Here is a 21,338-nt window from a genome sequence, read left to right on the forward strand (position 1 = left end):
TACTGCTGTTGAGGGAGCTAGCATGCTAGTCACTATATATAGAGATTATTGTACTGCTGTTGAGGGAGCTAGCATGCTAGTCACTATAGATATAGATTATTGTACTGCTGTTGAGGGAGCTAGCATGCTAGTTACTATAGATATAGATTATTGTACTGCTGTTGAGGGAGCTAGCATGCTAGTCACTATAGATATAGATTATTGTACTGCTGTTGAGGGAGCTAGCATGCTAGTTACTATAGATATAGATTATTGTACTGCTGTTGAGGGAGCTAGCATGCTAGTCACTATAGATATAGATTATTGTACTGCTGTTGAGGGAGCTAGCATGCTAGTTACTATAGATAGGTTATTGTACTGCTGTTGAGGGAGCTAGCATGCTAGTTACTATAGATATAGATTATTGTACTACTGTTGAGGGAGCTAGCATGCATAGATATAGATTATTGTACTGCTGTTGAGGGAGCTAGCATGCTAGTTACTATAGATATAGATTATTGTACTGCTGTTGAGGGAGCTAGCATGCTAGTCACTATAGATATAGATTATTGTACTGCTGTTCAGGGAGCTAGCATGCTAGTTACTATAGATATAGATTATTGTACTGCTGTTGAGGGAGCTAGCATGCTAGTTACTATAGATAGGTTATTGTACTGCTGTTGAGGGAGCTAGCATGCTAGTTACTATAGATATAGATTATTGTACTACTGTTGAGGGAGCTAGCATGCTAGTTACTATAGATATAGATGATTGTACTGCTGTTGAGGGAGCTAGCATGCTAGTTACTATAGATATAGATGATTGTACTACTGTTGAGGGAGCTAGCATGCTAGTCACTATAGATATAGATTATTGTACTACTGTTGAGGGAGCTAGCATGCTAGTTACTATAGATATAGATTATTGTACTACTGTTGAGGGAGCTAGCATGCTAGTTACTATAGATATAGATTATTGTACTACTGTTGAGGGAGCTAGCATGCTAGTTACTATAGATATAGATGATTGTACTGCTGTTGAGGGAGCTAGCATGCTAGTTACTATAGATATAGATGATTGTACTACTGTTGAGGGAGCTAGCATGCTAGTCACTATAGATATAGATGATTGTACTGCTGTTGAGGGAGCTAGCATGCTAGTTACTATATATAGAGATTATTGTACTGCTGTTGAGGGAGCTATAATGCCTGTTACTATAGATATAGATTATTGTACTGCTGTTGAGGGAGCTAGCATGCTAGTTACTATAGATATACAGTGGGGAGAACAAGTATTTGATACACTGCCGATTTTGCAGGTTTTCCTACTTACAAAGCATGTAGATGTCTGTAATTTTTATCATAGGTACACTTCAACTGTGAGAGACGGAATCTAAAACAAAAATCCAGAAAATCACATTGTATGATTTTTAAGTAATTAATTTGCATTTTATTGCATGACATAAGTATTTGATCACCTACCAACCAGTAAGAATTCCGGCTCTCACAGACCTGTTAGTTTTTCTTTAAGAAGCCCTCCTGTTCTCCACTCATTACCTGTATTAACTGCACCTGTTTGAACTCGTTACCTGTATAAAAGACACCTGTCCACACACTCAATCAAACAGACTCCAACCTCTCCACAATGGCCAAGACCAGAGAGCTGTGTAAGGACATCAGGGATAAAATTGTAGACCTGCACAAGGCTGGGATGGGCTACAGGACAATAGGCAAGCAGCTTGGTGAGAAGGCAACAACTGTTGGCGCAATTATTAGAAAATGGAAGAAGTGGGGGGATTGGAGGGACGCCATGTGCGACTGACGTGTTTTCCGTTTGCTCCCGTGGTATTTTTAAAGTTTATGTGAAGTTTGCAGCAGAACCGTATTTATTTTCATATATTATTTTGGTGATCCCTTCCCGTAAAAACCAAGACTACTTTACTTCCAAATGTCAGCATGTCGACGAAACATAAGGCTAAAAGCATGACTTTGAGAAAACCCGGCCTACAAGACACACTCTCATCACCGCCCTCTCCTGAGCCTGACGGCCCGGGGACTGACACTTTACCCGGGGGGGCGGCTTGGCCTGGCGGCGCTGAAATGAACATTCTCGAGGCCATCAAACTACTACGCTCTGAGATAGTTGAAATGAAAACGGAGGTGGTTAATACGATTGAGGCCCGAATAAAGGAGGTTTCTGATACTTTAAAAGCAGATCTAACCATCCTGCGGAACGAGACGGTGCCAGCAATCACATCACTCAAAACAACAATGGCGTCGCACACTACAACGATTGCAGCACTGGAGACCTCCGCTACAAATGTCTCCGACTTAACTACATCCCTGGAGGCTGACGTGAAACGCCTCGCTGCGGATTTGAAAAAGGTGAAGGAGAGCTGTGTAAGTTTAGAGGGATTCTCTCGCCGCAATAACCTGAGACTTGTATCAGTCCCAGAGTCAGCGGAAATGCCTCGCGCCACGGATTTCGTTTCTGGGCTGCTGAAGGATGTTCTTGCCTTAGATGAAAAGCCCCTGATTGATCGTGCCCACCGGTCGCTGCGCCCAAAGCCCCGGGATGGGGAGAGGCCCCGTGACATAATTCTTCGAGTGCACTTTTTCCATGAGAAGATGGAGATTCTCCGACGAGCCCGCAATACCACTCTGAGCTTTCAAGGACAGAGCTTCTCCATCTACCAGGACTACTCCCCCACTGTTTCCAGGCAGCGCGCAGCTTTCGGGCAGGCCAAGCGACTACTTCGGGACCATCCAGGTGTGAAGTACGGACTGCGATTCCCGGCCCGTTTATGGCTATCTCATGATGGTAAAGACTACACATTTGAATCTCCGGATGAGGCTCTCTCTCACATTCAACGTCACATCAAGAAGTCTTGAACTTGCTCATAGTTCAGCAACTGTTGCTTGCGAACTGTGGATAGTAAGTAACCCACCTGTGGTACAATTATGTTTAGCTACAACATGCTAATTTTGTATAGTTGGGGAGTTGGCGAACCCATTCAGGCTTATTTGATGTGATTAAATGTTTTGATCATCTAGTGTGCTTGCCTTACAAGCATTCAGTCATTTTAATTTCATTGTATTGAGGTTTTACTTTACTCCTGTGTTTCTAGGCTGTCTTGCTCACCTATTCAGTTTGTTTACATAGTGTCTCAGTGACTCAAAATATTCTTGGCTATTTGTTTACTGCATCCGTTTGCATTGACCCAGTAAACAGTAAATGCTTCCCGAGGCGACACGTTTTTTGGGGTCCTCACTTAAATTTTAAAAGTTCTGAGCGTCATTTATGCCCAGCAAGCGTTCAACGTTGCGCACACGTAGTTTTTTGGTATTGGTTGTAAGCTGTCTCAGCATTCAACTAGACAACTATTATAATAATAATCATTATTATTATTTTTGATTGTCTTACTACGATTTCCTTACTTCAAATTAGGTCTTCGGCTGAGAGCCTTTATACATTTTATTTATTTTATTTATTTTCTCTCTCAAATGCCTGTTATAAGACTGGGAATATAATTATATACATCTACAAGTGGTGCTTTTGTAATTTCGTTTGCACAAGGGATTCACTTTTATTTATTTTTATTTAAAAAATGATTCTCTTTTTTTTTGCTGTTTGATCCACTAACAAAACGCGACTTTAAAGAGCGGGACTGTGGGTTTAGGTTTAAGACCGCACTCTCACAGACATACTGTGCGAAGAGAACATGTTCTATTTAGGCTTGTACCTCGTTTGGGGAGGTATTGTCTGGGATGGGGGGAGGGGGGGGGGGGAGGGGTTGAATTGTTCAGTTCTAATGTTGTCATTCTGTCTTTTTCGTTTTTTTTTCTGTACTTTTTCCAAACATCTACCACCGTACATTATTACTCTGAGACAAGTTATTCTGGGGTTTTTGGGCGCTCATTGCTTTTCCATTCTATGCTCTAATGACAGGGTTGTATAACGGGAATGCCCAGAGGGGCCGAAACAATGCGATCAAGTACATTTCGTGGAACATCAAAGGGGTTAATAACCCAGTGAAGCGTAAGAGGGTGTTGACACACTTAAAGGGTTTGAATGCAAATATTGCATTTCTACAAGAGACTCACTTGAGGACTGGTGAGCACTTTAGGATGCGTAGGGACTGGGTTGGTCAAGTGTTCCACTCTAACTTTCATAGTAAATCAAGAGGGGCTGCCATTTTGGTTGATAAAGCTACTCCCTTTGTAGCTTCTGAGGTTATCGCTGATCCTAAGGGACGATACATCATAGTAACCGGTAAGCTGTTTTCTACCCCTCTTGTGTTGGCTAGTGTTTATGCTCCCAATTGGGATGACACAAGTTTCATTTCTTCCTTTTTGTCTGCTATACCCAATTTAGATTCTCATTTGTTGATTTTAGGGGGGGATTTCAACTGCAAAATGTCCCCAGTTCTTGACAAGTCCTCACGAACAACTACAGGCCCATCTAAATGTGCCCTACTTATTCAAGCCTTTCTTCAGAAATATGCCATGTTTGAGGCCTGGCGTTTCCTACATCCTACAGATAGACAGTATTCCTTTTATTCTCATGTCCATCAAACATACTCCCGGATTGATTACTTCTTTTTGGACAAAAAACTTCTGCCTAACCTTCGGCAGTGTACTTACAAGAGTATTGTTATTTCTGACCATTCACCATTAGTGCTTGAACTAGAGTTTCCCCAGCGACCTCCTATGTGTTATCAATGGCGTCTCAACCCCATTTTACTCTCAGATAAGGAGTTTGTCAATTTCATTTCTTCTGAAATCACCTTATTCCTAGAAACTAATTCAACACCAGGTATGTCCTGCTCTACCATATGGGAGTCTCTCAAAGCATACCTACGTGGCCAAATTATCTCTTATACAGCCAACCAAAACAGAGTTCGCTCCCAGCGACTTCGGGACCTGAGCGAATCCATAGCCACATTGGATGAGAAGTATGCTACGGTTCCTTCCTCTGATCTGCATAAAGAGCGCCAACTACTCCAATCTGAATTTGATGAGCTTTCTACCAGGCAAGCTGAACAGTTACTCTTGCGAGCTCGGTACAGAGTGTATGAACAAGGCGACAAGGCCAGTAAACTCCTTGCACATCAGATCCGTAAGTCTGAGGCCTCACGTTTAATCCCACAAATAAGGACCCCGTCTGGTGCCACCACAGTTATACATAAAGAGATCAATGATCAATTCAAACAATTTTACTCTGCGCTATACACCTCTGAATCCCCTCAAGACCCTTTGCTGATTGATTCCTTCTTTAATGGCCTGAATATGCCTTCAATTGATACAGACACCCATGACTGTCTAGAAGAAGAATTTACACCTGAGGAGATTGCAACAGCAGTGTCCGCAATGAAAAGTGGTAAATCACCGGGTCCGGATGGTTTTCCAACCGAATTTTACAGGACGTTTTCTGGTCTGCTTTGCCCATTCTTGTCTCGACTATTTGCAGAGTGCCTTGATACCTCAAAGCTACCACCTACTCTTTATCAGGCTTCAATTTCATTACTATTAAAGAAAAACAAAGACCCCCTGGAATGTGGATCCTATCGCCCAATCTCGCTTTTAAACTGTGATTACAAAATTCTAGCCAAGCTTTTAGCCATCCGTATGGAAGGCTCGCTGCACCAAGTAATACACTCTGACCAGACTGGCTTTGTGAGAAATAGGCATTTGTTTTTCAATATTAGGCGCCTTATGAATATACTGTACTCCCCAGCGTCGGAGGACCCAGAGGTAGTGGTCTCACTTGATGCAGAAAAAGCGTTTGACCGCGTTGAGTGGGATTACCTAACAGCTACCCTTTATAGATTTGGCTTTGGTCCCAAATTCATTGCGTGGATAAAGATTCTTTATTTTTCCCCCATGGCTTCGGTACGGACTAACAACTTGTCCTCTGACTATTTTCCCTTGCACCGCGGATCCAGACAGGGCTGTCCACTCTCCCCCTTGTTGTTTGCTTTGGCAATCGAACCTCTCGCCATTGCACTACGCTCTAATGATGCCATTCAAGGAATAATCAGGACGGGCTCAGAGCAGAAAGTCTCGCTATATGCGGATGACCTCCTTTTGTTTATCTCTAACCCTGATACCTCATTGCCACGCGCCTTATCTGTTCTTAAAAGGTTTGGATCAATCTCAGGGTACAAGCTGAATCTAGGCAAGAGTGAGCTTTTTCCTGTAAACAAGGCTGCTTTAAAGTGCTCTTTTACAAGTTCTCAGTTTAGGATTGTCCGGGATCAATTCACCTACTTGGGAGTTAAAGTGACAAGGAAATATTCAAATCTGTTTCAGGAAAACTTGGTTGCTCTAGCAGACAGTTTGAAACAATCTTTTACTTTTTGGAAGTCGCTACCTCTTTCTCTTATCGGAAGGATTAATGTCATTAAAATGAGTGTGTTGCCCAAATTTCTATATTTATTTCAATGTTTACCCATTTTTATTCCAAAATCTTTTTTTATTTCACTGGATCAAACATTCATGCATTTCATTTGGGATGGCAAGGTACCACGGATTGGTAAAAAACATTTACAGAAGCCTAAGTCATTGGGGGGTTTAGCTCTACCAAATTTTCAGACATACTATTGGGCTGCAAATTTCAGAGCCCTTCTGTACTGGCTGCAGACTGATCCTACTGGCCCCAGACCACTCTGGGTCCAGATGGAGTCTGAATCGTGTAAACCTGCTGCACTTTCTTCTGTGTTGTGCTCGTCTCTCCCAGTGTCCCTAGGCAAAAGGTGTGTCAACCCAATTGTAAAGCAGTCTCTTAAAATTTGGAATCAGTTCCGTTTAGCCTTTGGCCTCCGAGGCTTTTCTCTATCAGGCCCAATCAATCAGAACATTTTATTTCCTCCATCTTTGAATGATGGGGCTTTTGGCATCTGGCACTCACTAGGCCTCTCCTCACTAGCCCAATTATTCTTTGATGACACATTTGCCTCTTTTGCTCAGCTACAGGAAAGGTTCAACCTCCCCCAATCCCACTTTTTCCGCTATCTCCAGACTAGGAACTTAGTCAGAGCTAACACACCTGAATTTCCCCATATGCCTGCGAATACAGCTATAGAGAGCATCTTGGAGCTGAACAAGCTTCCTAGGGGCACAATTTCAGATGTATATGCAATCATTCATGACTTACAGAACCCTTCTTTGGTGCCTTTAAAGACTCGATGGGAAAAGGATTTGGGGGAGGAACTTGGGGAAGACACCTGGGAATCTGTGCTGCGCAGGGTGCATTCGTCCTCTTTTAGCACTAGACACAGCCTCATTCAATTCAAGGTGGTTCACCGTATCCACTGGTCTGGGGCCAGACTTGGAAGAATATTCTCTGATTTTGATCCTACCTGTGTCAGATGTAAAATAGAACCAGCCACACTGTTGCATATGTTCTGGGGCTGTCATAAACTGTCAGGTTTCTGGGAATTAATATTTAAATGTTTCTCTGATATATATGACACTGTTATAGATCCGTCTCCCCTTACAGCCCTTTTTGGTGTACTGCCCATAGGTACCCCCCTGTCAAGAATCCAGTCGGACACTGTTGCTTATACAACTCTTTTAGCTAGACGGCTAATACTACAGAACTGGAAGATGGCAGCTCCCCCATCTTATACATATTGGGTGAGAGATGTGTTGTGCTCTCTGAAACTAGAAAAAATTAAATTCAATTCACGTGGGAACCCCAAACTGTTTAATGAGGCTTGGGCTCCATTCCGGTGTTACTTTAAACAGTCCATCCTCTGATGGCATTCCTATTAAAACCAAAATAAGTCTGTATTTGACCCCCCTGTGACTTACTTAGGGGTTGGATGAGCATTTCTCTGTGTTTTTTCTGGGGGGGGGGGCATTAAGGTTGATGTGCTTATTGATTGTGACCTGCGGATGCCTTGTTCATCTTGCCCGGGCAGAGACTAAGGTGTGAGCTTGTTTTTCCCAGTTATTTTTATTTTTAAATTTCGTTCACGCCTACATAAAATTATTATTATTCATTTTTTATTTTAAAGCATTGTAAACTTTTCATTTTTGGTCCAGTGGATGGTTGGTCTGTGGCCTTGACTGTCTGTGAGTGGTTGCATTTCTCCACCCCATCCCTTGACTGTTTACAGGAACAATGGTGAGGTGGTTGCTCTGTCCCTATACTATAGATTGCCCTTTAACCTTTGTAGCCTTCTGCCTGGTGTGTTTAACTTGTCTAAAGTATGGTATCTTTAAAGCTATTTTTTTTTAATGTATTATTTGTATTTTTTTCTAGTTGAGTATATTATTTATATTGCTTTGTCTTGTCTGTGTGTGTAAAACTTAATAAACAGAGTTTTCAAAAAAAAAAGAAAATGGAAGAAGTTCAAGATGACGGTCAATCACCCTCGGTCTGGGGCTCCATGCAAGATCTCACCTCGTGGGGCATCAATGATCATGAAGAAGGTGAGGGATCAGCCCAGAACTACACGGCAGGACCTGGTCAATGACCTGAAGAGAGCTGGGACCACAGTCTCAAAGAAAACCATTAGTAACACACTACGCCGTCATAGATTAAAATCCTGCAGCGCACGCAAGGTCCCCCTGCTCAAGCCAGCGCATGTCCAGGCCCGTCTGAAGTTTGCCAATGACCATCTGGATGATCCAGAGGAGGAATGGGAGAAGGTCATGTAGTCTGATGAGACAAAAATAGAGCTTTTTGGTCTAAACTCCACTCGCCGTGTTTGGAGGAAGAAGAAGGATGAGTACAACCCCAAGAACACCATCCCAACCGTGAAGTATGGAGGTGGAAACATCATTCTTTGGGGATGCTTTTCTGCAAAGGGGACAGGACGACTGCACCGTATTGAGGGGAGGATGGATGGGGCCATGTATCGCGAGATCTTGGCCAACAACCTCCTTCCCTCAGTAAGAGCATTGAAGATGGGTCGTGGCTGGGTCTTCCAGCATGACAATGACCCGAAACACACAGCCAGGGCAACTAAGGAGTGGCTCCGTAAGAAGCATCTAAAGGTCCTGGAGTGGCCTAGCCAGTCTCCAGACCAGAACCCAATAGAACATCTTTGGAGGGAGCTGAAAGTCCGTATTGCACAGCGACAGCCCCGAAACCTGAAGGATCTGGAGAAGGTCTGTATGGAGGAGTGGGCCAAAATCCCTGCTGCAGTGTGTGCAAACCTGGTCAAGAACTACAGGAAACGTATGATCTCTGTTAATTGCAAACAAATGTTTCTGTACCAAATATTAAGTTCTGCTTTTCTGATGTATCAAATACTTATGTCATGCCATAAAATGCAAATTAATTACTTAAAAATCATACAATGTGATTTTCTGGATTTTTGTTTTAGATTCCGTCTCTCACAGTTGAAGTGTACCTATGATCAAAATTACAGACCTCTAATTGCTTTGTAAGTAGGAAAACCTGCAAAATCGGCAGTGTATCAAATACTTGTTCTCCCCACTGTAGATTATTGTACTGCTCTTAAGGGAGCTAGCATGCTTGTTATTATATATTATTGTGCTGCTGTTGAGGGAGCTATTATGCTGTTGAGGGAGCTAGCATGCTAGTTACTATAGATACAGATTATTGTACTGCTGTTGAGGGAGCTAGCATGCTAGTTACTATAGATATAGATTATTGTATTGCTGTTGAGGGAGCTAGCATGCTAGTTACTATAGATATAGATTATTGTGCTGCTGTTGAGGGAGCTAGCATGCTTGTCATTATAGATATAGGTTAATGTACTGTTGTTGAGGGAGCTAGCATGCTAGTTACTATAGATATAGATTATTGTACTGCTGTTGAGGGAGCTAGCATGCTTGTTACTATATATATATATAGATTATTGTACTGCTGTTGAGGGAGCTAGCATGCTAGTTACTATAGATTTAGATTATTGTACTGCTGTTGAGGGAGCTAGCATGCTAGTTACTAAAGATATAGATTATTGTACTGCTGTTGAGGGAGCTAGCATGCTAGTTACTAAAGATATAGATTATTGTACTGTTGTTGAGGGAGCTAGCATGCTAGTTACTAAAGATATAGATTATTGTACTGTTGTTGATGGAGCTAGCATGCTTGTCACTATATATATATTATTGTGCTGCTGTTGAGGGAGCTAGCATTTCACTGCAGCTTTTATACGTGTGGAAACGGTGGTTGTGATGAATTTAATGAGATTTGATAGGAAACAGATGTTGTGTTAATTGATATCTGGCTGCTGGCTCAGTTCAAACAGCTCCTCGGGTCTTCCTGGAACTGCTGTCCTGTAAGTCCTGTTTTCCTTTGGGTTCGTCATGCACACACAGTTAATTTTAACCTAAGTTGTCAGTATGACGCATGTCCCCTGTTTCAATATCCTCCACCTTTTTGTTTGATCGTATGGATATGAATCACCCAGCTGGGTCGTCGTGTGTGTGTGGCAGTGGAGGCTCCTCAGACGAGGAAATTAGCATGTAGTATCCTAAACCTATCACTGTTACATTGAGCTGGGTGAATGGAATATGAATGACAGTAACCTAAACCTATCACTGTTACATTGAACTGGGTGAATATGAATGACAGTAACCTAAACCTATCACTGTTACATTGAACTGGGTGAATATGAATGACAGTAACCTAAACCTATCACTGTTACATTGAACTGGGTGAATATGAATGACAGTAACCTAAACCTATCACTGTTACATTGAACTGGGTGAATATGAATGACAGTAACCTAAACCTATCACTGTTACATTGAACTGGGTGAATATGAATGACAGTAACCTAAACCTATCACTGTTACATTGAACTGGGTGAATATGAATGACAGTAACCTAAACCTATCACTGTTACATTGAACTGGGTGAATATGAATGACAGTAACCTAAACCTATCACTGTTACATTGAACTGGGTGAATATGAATGACAGTAACCTAAACCTATCACTGTTACATTGAACTGGGTGAATATGAATGACAGTAACCTAAACCTATCACTGTTACATTGAACTGGGTGAATATGAATGACAGTAACCTAAACCTGTCACTGTTACATTGAACTGGGTGAATATGAATGACAGTAACCTAAACCTATCACTGTTACATTGAACTGGGTGAATATGAATGACAGTAACCTAAACCTATCACTGTTACATTGAACTGGGTGAATATGAATGACAGTAACCTAAACCTATCACTGTTACATTGAACTGGGTGAATATGAATGACAGTAACCTAAACCTATCACTGTTACATTGAACTGGGTGAATGTGAATGACAGTAACCTAAACCTATCCCTGTTACATTGAACTGGGTGAATATGAATGACAGTAACCTAAACCTATCACTGTTACATTGAACTGGGTGAATATGAATGACAGTAACCTAAACCTATCCCTGTTACATTGAACTGGGTGAATATGAATGACAGTAACCTAAACCTATCCCTGTAACATTGAACTGGGTGAATATGAATGACAGTAACCTAAACCTATCACTGTTACATTGAACTGGGTGAATATGAATGACAGTAACCTAAACCTATCACTGTTACATTGAACTGGGTGAATATGAATGACAGTAACCTAAACCTATCACTGTTACATTGAGCTGGGTGAATATGAATGACAGTAACCTAAACCTATCACTGTTACATTGAACTGGGTGAATATGAATGACAGTAACCTAAACCTATCACTGTTACATTGAACTGGGTGAATATGAATGACAGTAACCTAAACCTATCACTGTTACATTGAACTGGGTGAATATGAATGACAGTCATCCAATAGGCCGTAATAGAAATAAGGCCCTGCTCATTAAAACATCTTAAACAGCACCGACCACAGTGTGTGTGTTTGTTAGCCTTTCGACTCCATTTCCCTGTTGTCTGTACGTTTTCCCCTGGGGAAACGTGGGTAATAGCAGGTGGTTTAGGTATATGGGTAGGTTATAGCAGGTGGTTTAGGTGTGTGGGTAGGTTATAGCAGGTGGTTTAGGTGTGTGGGTAGGTTATAGCAGGTGGTTTAGGTGTGTGGGTAGGTTATAGCAGGTGGTTTAGGTGTGTAGGTAGGTTATAGCAGGTGGTTTAGGTGTGTGGGTAGGTTATAGCAGGTGGTTTAGGTGTGTGGGTAGGTTATAGCAGGTGGTTTAGGTGTGTGGGTAGGTTATAGCAGGTGGTTTAGGTGTGTGGGTAGGTTATAGCAGGTGGTTTAGGTGTGTGGGTAGGTTATAGCAGGTGGTTTAGGTGTGTGGGTAGGTTATAGCAGGTGGTTTAGGTGTGTGGGTAGGTTATAGCAGGTGGTTTAGGTGTGTGGGTAGGTTATAGCAGGTGGTTTAGGTGTGTGGGTAGGTTATAGCAGGTGGTTTAGGTGTGTGGGTAGGTTATAGCAGGTGGTTGAGGTGTGTGGGTAGGTTATAGCAGGTGGTTGAGGTGTGTGGGTAGGTTATAGCAGATGGTTGAGGTGTGTGGGTAGGTTATAGCAGGTGGTTTAGGTGTGTGGGTAGGTTATAGCAGGTGGTTTAGGTGTGTGGGTAGGTTATAGCAGGTGGTTTAGGTGTGTGGGTAGGTTATAGCAGGTGGTTGAGGTGTGTGGGTAGGTTATAGCAGGTGGTTTAGGTGTGTGGGTAGGTTATAGCAGGTGGTTTAGGTGTGTGGGTAGGTTATAGCAGGTGGTTTAGGTGTGTGGGTAGGTTATAGCAGGTGGTTTAGGTGTGTGGGTAGGTTATAGCAGGTGGTTGAGGTGTGTGGGTAGGTTATAGCAGGTGGTTGAGGTGTGTGGGTAGGTTATAGCAGGTGGTTTATCTGTGTGGGTAGGTTATAGCAGGTGGTTTAGGTGTGTGGGTAGGTTATAGCAGGTGGTTTAGGTGTGTGGGTAGGTTATAGCAGGTGGTTGAGGTGTGTGGGTAGGTTATAGCAGGTGGTTTAGGTGTGTGGGTAGGTTATAGCAGGTGGTTTAGGTGTGTGGGTAGGTTATAGCAGGTGGTTTAGGTGTGTGGGTAGGTTATAGCAGGTGGTTTAGGTGTGTGGGTAGGTTATAGCAGGTGGTTTAGGTGTGTGGGTAGGTTATAGCAGGTGGTTTAGGTGTGTGGGTAGGTTATAGCAGGTGGTTTAGGTGTGTGGGTAGGTTATAGCAGGTGGTTTAGGTGTGTGGGTAGGTTATAGCAGGTGGTTTAGGTGTGTGGGTAGGTTATAGCAGGTGGTTTAGGTGTGTGGGTAGGTTATAGCAGGTGGTTTAGGTATGTGGGTAGGTTATAGCAGGTGGTTTAGGTATGTGGGTAGGTTATAGCAGGTGGTTTAGGTGTATGGGTAGGTTATAGCAGGTGGTTTAGGTGTGTGGGTAGGTTATAGCAGGTGGTTTAGGTGTGTGGGTAGGTTATAGCAGGTGGTTTAGGTGATGGAGTAGAATGTAGAGTTTTCACACACCCCATTGTAACATCCCCTCTCCCCCAGGACATCCTACTGAAAGGCGTCCTCCAGATCGTCCAGGCCAACGTGGACATGGAACCTCTCTACTTCCTCTCCTATCCTATGATCCTCGGCGGCGCGTCCTTCCCTGGCGGTACCTCCCCCGGCTCCCGACAAAATGGGGGGTCGGGGGGGAAGGGTGTCGGGATGCTGTGGAAGGGGGGGAAGCTGTCCCCGGGACGCAGGGAGGGGGATGGAAGAGAGGATCCAGGACATCTAAGGACCTCTCCGTGGCACGTTGCCCCGTTACACCTCCCTCTGGTGGGACAGAACTGCTGGCCACACATGGCCTCTGGGTTCTCTGCCTCTGTCTGGATAAAGGTGGCTGAGAATGAAGAGGGAGAGGGACATGCAGAGAAGGGTAAGAGCACGCAATGAAATACGATGAAGGTTTATCACATCATAGGCCACATGGAATTATATCTCTATAGGTAAAATACATGATTACAGAGGCACAAAGATCATACCCCCAAGACATGCTAACCTCTCACCATTACAATAACAGGGGAGGTTAGCATTTTATATCATACCCCCAAGACATGCTAACCTCTCACCATTACAATAACAGGGGAGGTTAGCATTTTATATCATAACCCCAAGACATGCTAACCTCTCACCATTACAATAACAGGGGAGGTTAGCATTTTATATCATAACCCCAAGACATGCTAACCTCTCACCATTACAATAACAGGGGAGGTTAGCATTTTATATCATAACCCCAAGACATGCTAACCTCTCACCATTACAATAACAGGGGAGGTTAGCATTTTTGAGTGGTATGCTATTCATGAAAAAGGGGTACAACTCAACATTAGGAAGGTGTTCCTGATGCTGTGGAAACTGTGTGAAGTCTGATAAACGGCATCATGTTCACAACCATCACACAACAGAGCACTGGAACGACACACTCAGTAATGTTTGCACCAAAATAACTGTAAACCACACCCCTAAATATTATGAGCCCCCACCTCTAGCTGGGTTTGGTGTGGGCTAGCCCGTGTTGGGCTGATGCGGTCTAGCTAGCCCGTGTTGGGCTGGTGCGGTCTAGCTAGCCCGTGTTGGGCTGGTGCGGGCTAGCTAGCCCGTGTTGGGCTGGTGCGGACTAGCTAGCCCGTGTGTTTTGGGCTGGTGCGGACTAGCTAGCCCGTGTGTTTTGGGCTGGTGCGGACTAGCCCGCCCGTGTTGGGCTGGTGCGGACTAGCCAGCCCGTGTGTTTTGGGCTGGTGCGGACTAGCTAGCCCGTGTGTTTTGGGCTGGTGCGGACTAGCCCGCCCGTGTTGGGCTGGTGCGGACTAGCCAGCCCGTGTGTTTTGGGCTGGTGTGGGCTAGCCCAACTTTCTCGCCAAATACCCACATGGGGACATGTTTGCTGGGGCTGATTCAATATTTTTCCCATAGTCCTAACGTTCACATGCTCAAACTTGTGCACTTTTAATAGACTTAAACAGCTGATATTCTCCAGATATCAAAGTGTCACCCACACAAATTGTTTGGGGTTTTAGGCTGGGTTTCTGTACAGCACTTTGAGATATCAGCTGATGTAAGAAGGGCTTTATAAATACATTTGATTTGACAAATGTGAACAATAGGCAGTGGATCGTTTTTCTCACGGTAATAGCCATTTTCGGTAGTGCTCAAGTCATGCAATTCCATGAGACCAGCATTTATTTTTCAACAATATTTTGAAGCAATTGGTCCAAATCAGTCCTCTGTGACAACATAAAGTGACTGACTGAACAAATCCTCACTATCAGTAGCTGCAGTTTGGCAGTACGCCCAGACCTTTGTTTTGAGAACGAAAGATATTTCAGTTTCAAGTGATCAGCTTAGAGAGAAGAAGCCCTGTGAGGTATTGATCAGTCACATGTTATGAACCAGTATTGATCAGTCACATGTTATGAACCAGTATTGATCAGTCACATGTTATGAACCAGTATTGATCAGTCACATGTTATGAACCAGTATTGGTCGGTCACATGTTATGAACCAGTATTGGTCGGTCACATGTTATGAACCAGTATTGGTCGGTCACATGTTATGAACCAGTATTGGTCGGTCACATGTTATGAACCAGTATTGGTCGGTCACATGAAGGAAACAAAACGGTAATGATTAATTAATTATGCTAAATCATGCAAATGTAACTATGAATAGCCAATAATAAGACAACTGCCTGGACTGCCCCGTTAGAGCTCCTGATTGAGATGTGTACTACGGTGCATTGAGTTGGTTTGAACCTCTCCAGCACACTGATAATACAGGAGGATTCATTTCAGATTGACTTCTAGTGTCCCTGGTGGTGAATTTCCACCACACTTGGTTTTTGTGTTACGCTCTAATCAATATTTCCAAGTCATAATTTTGAAGATCAAGAGGTCAATTAGAATGAATGCAAACCTGACAGACTTTGGTTTGTTATGTAAATATATAGCATTTTCTGTATTGTAGTAGAATGGGTTCAAAACATACCTAACCCATCAAGTAAAATGCAACATCCATTTATGGCCATCTATGTAAACTCCTGCAATAGTTGTCATTCAATTGGTAAAATTCATTTTTTGTCTTCTTCTAATGCCTTTTTGATGCAGTGTCTTAGACCGCTGCGCCACTCGGGAGGCCCCTTCTAATTCCTCTTGAAGGGGAAGTAATCTAAAAGTAACGAGATTACTGGGTTTGGGTAATCCAAAAGTAATGGAAAGTAATCTGATTACTGGGTTTGGAAGTAATCTAAAAGTAATGGAAAGTAATCTAAAAGTAATGGAAAGTAATCAGATTACTGAGTTTGGGAGTAATCTAAAAGTAATGGAAAGTAATCTAAAAGTAATGGAAAGTAATCAGATTACTGAGTTTGGGAGTAATCTAAAAGTAACGGAAAGTAATCAGATTACTGGGTTTGGGTAATCCAAAAGTTAGCTACGTTACGGATTTACAATTTTGGACAGGTAACTAGTAGCCTAACTGTAACGTCCTACATGTAGAAACATGTAGAACCCTGTGTGTTGGATCAGTTTAACAGAATTAATCACAGCTTCTCTTATCTTTCTATTGAAATGTGGATGGATTTGTATTTTTTTTCTCTCTGTGCTCCAGAGGAGGGGAAGGCTCCTACGTTGGAGCCCGACCTGGGGGCCACCCCGGATGGGCAGAGGGTGGTGGAGGAGAGCCTGATGCACATTCTCTCCATGGGCTCCAAAGCTATGATGCTGCAGGTCTGGGCTGACCTCTCCACTGGAGTGTTCACTTTCAGGTGGGCAGCAAAGGAGACCGATGTGGTACATCTGGCTGACTGACTGGCTGACTGACTGGCTGACTGGCTGGCTGGCTGACTGATTGGCCGACTGATTGACTGGCTGATTGACTAGCTGACTGAGTGACTAACTGATTTGCCCTGTCTCCTCTCCTCAGGATGTGTATTGACCCTAATGATGAGATGAAGGCGGGGCTACTGGCCCAGGCAGAGTCAGGGGAGGGTCTAGTCTCACCTGGCAGTTGGCATCACCTGGGTATCAGCTACACCCAGCAGCCTGAGGGCAAGAAGAACATCCATGGACGTCTGGCACTATGGGTCAACGGAGTCAGGTAGGACCCTTTATTCCCCCTGACACTATGGGTCAACGGAGTCAGGTAGGACCCTTTATTCCCCCTGACACTATGGGTCAACAGAGTCAGGTAGGACCCTTTATTCCCCCTGACACTATGGGTCAACGGAGTCAGGTAGGACCCTTTATTCCCCCTGACACTATGGGTCAACGGAGTCAGGTAGGACCCTTTATTCCCCCTGACACTATGGGTCAACAGAGTCAGGTAGGACCCTTTATTCCCCCTGACACTGGGTCAACAGAGTCAGGTAGGACCCTTTATTCCCCCTGACACTATGGGACAACGGAGTCAGGTAGGACCCTTTATTCCCCCTGACACTGGGTCAACAGAGTCAGGTAGGACCCTTTATTCCCCCTGACACTATGGGACAACGGAGTCAGGTAGGACCCTTTATTCCCCCTGACACTGGGTCAACAGAGTCAGGTAGGACCCTTTATTCCCCCTGACACTATGGGACAACGGAGTCAGGTAGGACCCTTTATTCCCCCTGACACTATGGGTCAACGGAGTCAGGTAGGACCCTCTATTCCCCCTGACACTATGGGTCAACGGAGTCAGGTAGGACCCTCTATTTCCCCTGACACTATGGGACAACGGAGTCAGGTAGGACCCTCTATTTCCCCTGACACTATGGGACAACGGAGTCAGGTAGGACCCTCTATTCCCCCTGACACTATGGGTCAACGGAGTCAGGTAGGACCCTCTATTTCCCCTGACACTATGGGACAACGGAGTCAGGTAGGACCCTTTATTCCCCCTGACACTATGGGTCAACGGAGTCAGGTAGGACCCTTTATTCCCCCTGACACTGGGTCAACAGAGTCAGGTAGGACCCTTTATTCCCCCTGACACTATGGGACAACGGAGTCAGGTAGGACCCTTTATTCCCCCTGACACTATGGGTCAACGGAGTCAGGTAGGACCCTCTATTCCCCCTGACACTATGGGTCAACGGAGTCAGGTAGGACCCTCTATTTCCCCTGACACTATGGGACAACGGAGTCAGGTAGGACCCTCTATTTCCCCTGACACTATGAGGTAGGACCCTCTATTCCCCCTGACACTATGAGGTAGGACCCTTTATTCCCCCTGACACTATGAGGTAGGACCCTTTATTCCCCCTGACACTATGAGGTAGGACCCTTTATTCCCCCTGACACTATGAGGTAGGACCCTTTATTCCCCCTGACACTATGAGGTAGGACCCTTTATTCCCCCTGACACTATGAGGTAGGACCCTTTATTCCCCCTGACACTATGAGGTAGGACCCTTTATTCCCCCTGACACTATGGGTCAACAGAGTCAGAGGACCCTCTCAAGATGGCCTTGACAACATGTGTGTTTCAGTAAAGATAGCCCGGACTAAAGATGGCCTTGACAACGTGCGTGTTTCAGTAAAGATAGCCCGGACTAAAGATGGCCTTGACAAGATGCGTGTTTCAGTAAAGATAGCCTGGACTAAAGATGGCCTTGACAACGTGCGTGTTTCAGTAATGATAGCCCTGGCTAAAGATGGCCTTGACAAGATGCGTGTTTCAGTAAAGATAGCCTGGACTAAAGATGGCCTTGACAACATGTGTGTTTCAGTAAAGATAGCCCAGACTAAAGATGGCCTTGACAACGTGCGTGTTTCAGTAAAGATAGCCCGGACTAAAGATGGCCTTGACAACGTGCGTGTTTCAGTAAAGATAGCCCGGACTAAAGATGGCCTTGACAACATGTGTGTTTCAGTAAAGATAGCCCGGACTAAAGATGGCCTTGACAACTTGTGTGTTTCAGTAAAGATAGCCCGGACTAAAGATGGCCTTGACAACGTGTGTGTTTCAGTAAAGATAGCCCGGACTAAAGATGGCCTTGACAACATGCTTGTTTCAGTAAAGATAGCCCGGACTAAAGATGGCCTTGACAACGTGTGTGTTTCAGTAAAGATAGCCCGGACTAAAGATGGCCTTGACAACATGTGTGTTTCAGTAAAGATAGCCCGGACTAAAGATGGCCTTGACAACGTGTGTGTTTCAGTAAAGATAGCCCGGACTAAAGATGGCCTTGACAACATGTTTGTTTCAGTAAAGATAGCCCGGACTAAAGATGGCCTTGACAACATGTGTGTTTCAGTAAAGATAGCCCGGACTAAAGATGGCCTTGACAACATGTGTGTTTCAGTAAAGATAGCCCTGACTAAAGATAGCCCTGACTAAAGCAGGACTGTTTTCATTGGGGAATCCTTCCCTTTTTCCGTCCATTTTCTTCAATTTAATACCTAATGAACATGACCATGATGTGTTTTTCTTGTTTTCTGATTGGTGCCCATCCAGGAAGTGTGAGGTGTCTCTGGACTACACGTTACCCAGGAAGTCCAGCCTGTCTTCAGACAGCAACAAGACCTTCTGTCTGCTGGGACACTGTACGGGACACAGTGAGGACGTGACCAGACAGGGTGGACAGTACGACATGGGCACTGTGCTGCTCTTTAACGGTACCAAGCTGTGTGTGTGAGAGAAAGAGAGCTACTCTGAGGTCTCACCATTTAAAAAAAAAAGAGCTGTAAAACCCATAAGGAATAAATGAAACATACACATTCAACAACCAGTAATAAAACACATATCCTGCCCTGCCCTGAGCTAGCCTTGGCTGGCATCCTGCCTCTGGGCTGAGCTAGCCTTGGCTGGCATCCTGCCCTGAGCTAGCCTTGGCTGGCATCCTGCCTCTGGGCTGAGCTAGCCTTGGCTGGCATCCTGCCCTGAGCTAGCCTTGGCTGGCATCCTGCCTCTGGGCTGAGCTATCCTTGGCTGGCATCCTGCCCTGAGCTAGCCTTGGCTGGCATCCTGCCCTGGGCTGTGTCTCTGTCTTTAATCTGTCCCAGCCAACCACTTTGTACCTTTTCTCTCTCACTTGCACACATCTGTCTCTCTGTGTTGTTGTTGGGGCTATAACTCAACATTGCTCTCTGCTGGTCATTTAAAGCACATATATTATTTATTTTACCTTTATTTAACTAGGCAAGTCAGTTAAGAAGAAATTCTTAATTACAATGACGGCCTACCCTGGGCAAACCGGTACGACGCTGGGCAAACCGGTACGACCCTGGGCAAACCGGTACGACGCTGGGCAAACCGGTACGACGCTGGGCAAATTGTGCGCCACCCTATGGGACTCCCAATCATGGCCGGTTGTGATACAGCCTTGATTGGAACCAGGGACTGTAGTGCCCCCTCTAGATGCAGTGCCTTAGACCGCTGTGGTACAGTCTGGAATGGAACCAGGTCTGTAGTGCCGTCTCTAGATGCAGTGCCTTAGACCGCTGTGGTACAGTCTGGAATGGAACCAGGTCTGTAGTGCCCCCTCTAGATGCAGTGCCTTAAACCGCTGTGATACAGACTGGAATGGAACCAGGTCTGTAGTGCCCCCTCTAGATGCAGTGCCTTAGACCGCCGTGGTACAGCCTGGAATGGAACCAGGTCTGTGGTGCCCCCTCTAGATGCAGTGCCTTAGACCGCTGTGGTACAGCCTGGAATGGAACCAGGTCTGTAGTGCCGTCTCTAGATGCAGTGCCTTAGACCGCTGTGGTACAGCCTGGAATGGAACCAGGTCTGTAGTGCCGTCTCTAGATGCAGTGCCTTAGACCGCTGTGGTACAGCCTGGAATGGAACAAGGGACTGTAGTGCCGTCTCTAGATGCAGTGCCTTAGACCGCTGTGGTACAGCCTGGAATGGAACCAGGTCTGTGGTGCCCCCTCTAGATGCAGTGCCTTAGACCGCTGTGGTACAGCCTGGAATGGAACCATGGACTGTAGTGCCGTCTCTAGATGCAGTGCCTTAGACCGCTGTGATACAGACTGGAATGGAACCAGGTCTGTAGTGCCGTCTCTAGATGCAGTGCCTTAGACCGCTGTGATACAGACTGGAATGGAACCAGGTCTGTAGTGCCCCTCTAGATGCAGTGCCTTAGACCGCTGTGATACAGACTGGAATGGAACCAGGTCTGTAGTGCCGTCTCTAGATGCAGTGCCTTAGACCGCTGTGATACAGACTGGAATGGAACCAGGTCTGTAGTGCCCCCTCTAGATGCAGTGCCTTAGGAGCATAACTCTGCTTCTTTCTCACTTCGATGATAGCCAACTCCACGGTAACAGATTGATGCTGGGTCTCTTTGGTAGTAGTACTTGTGCATAGAGTTGTATGGTTTGTTTAACTTGGCAATCATTGGTTTTTGTTCAGCATCCATTTTACAGTCTCAGCATCACTCTGTTACCGTGGAGTTGACATCTCTCGCAAATACAGTTGAAGTCGGAAGTTTACATACACCTTAGCCAAA

General features: G+C 44.7%; 1 protein-coding gene across 4 annotated transcripts in view; it reads left to right on the plus strand.

Moving 5' to 3' along the window:
• The window catches only part of lyst (lysosomal trafficking regulator), a 323,436-nt gene that overhangs the window by 195,508 nt on the left and 106,590 nt on the right, over nucleotides 1–21,338 (plus strand). For all 4 annotated transcript variants that reach the window (XM_071391269.1, XM_071391271.1, XM_071391270.1 and 1 more), the window contains 4 exons: nucleotides 13,406–13,781; nucleotides 16,514–16,670; nucleotides 16,829–17,002; nucleotides 19,340–19,500. In XM_071391269.1, coding sequence (XP_071247370.1) covers nucleotides 13,406–13,781; nucleotides 16,514–16,670; nucleotides 16,829–17,002; nucleotides 19,340–19,500 — 868 coding nt within the window. The remainder of the gene's footprint in view (nucleotides 1–13,405; nucleotides 13,782–16,513; nucleotides 16,671–16,828; nucleotides 17,003–19,339; nucleotides 19,501–21,338) is intronic.

The sequence above is a fragment of the Salvelinus alpinus genome, chromosome 3, assembly GCF_045679555.1.
Source record: "Salvelinus alpinus chromosome 3, SLU_Salpinus.1, whole genome shotgun sequence".
In the NCBI taxonomy this organism is placed as follows: domain Eukaryota; kingdom Metazoa; phylum Chordata; class Actinopteri; order Salmoniformes; family Salmonidae; genus Salvelinus; species Salvelinus alpinus.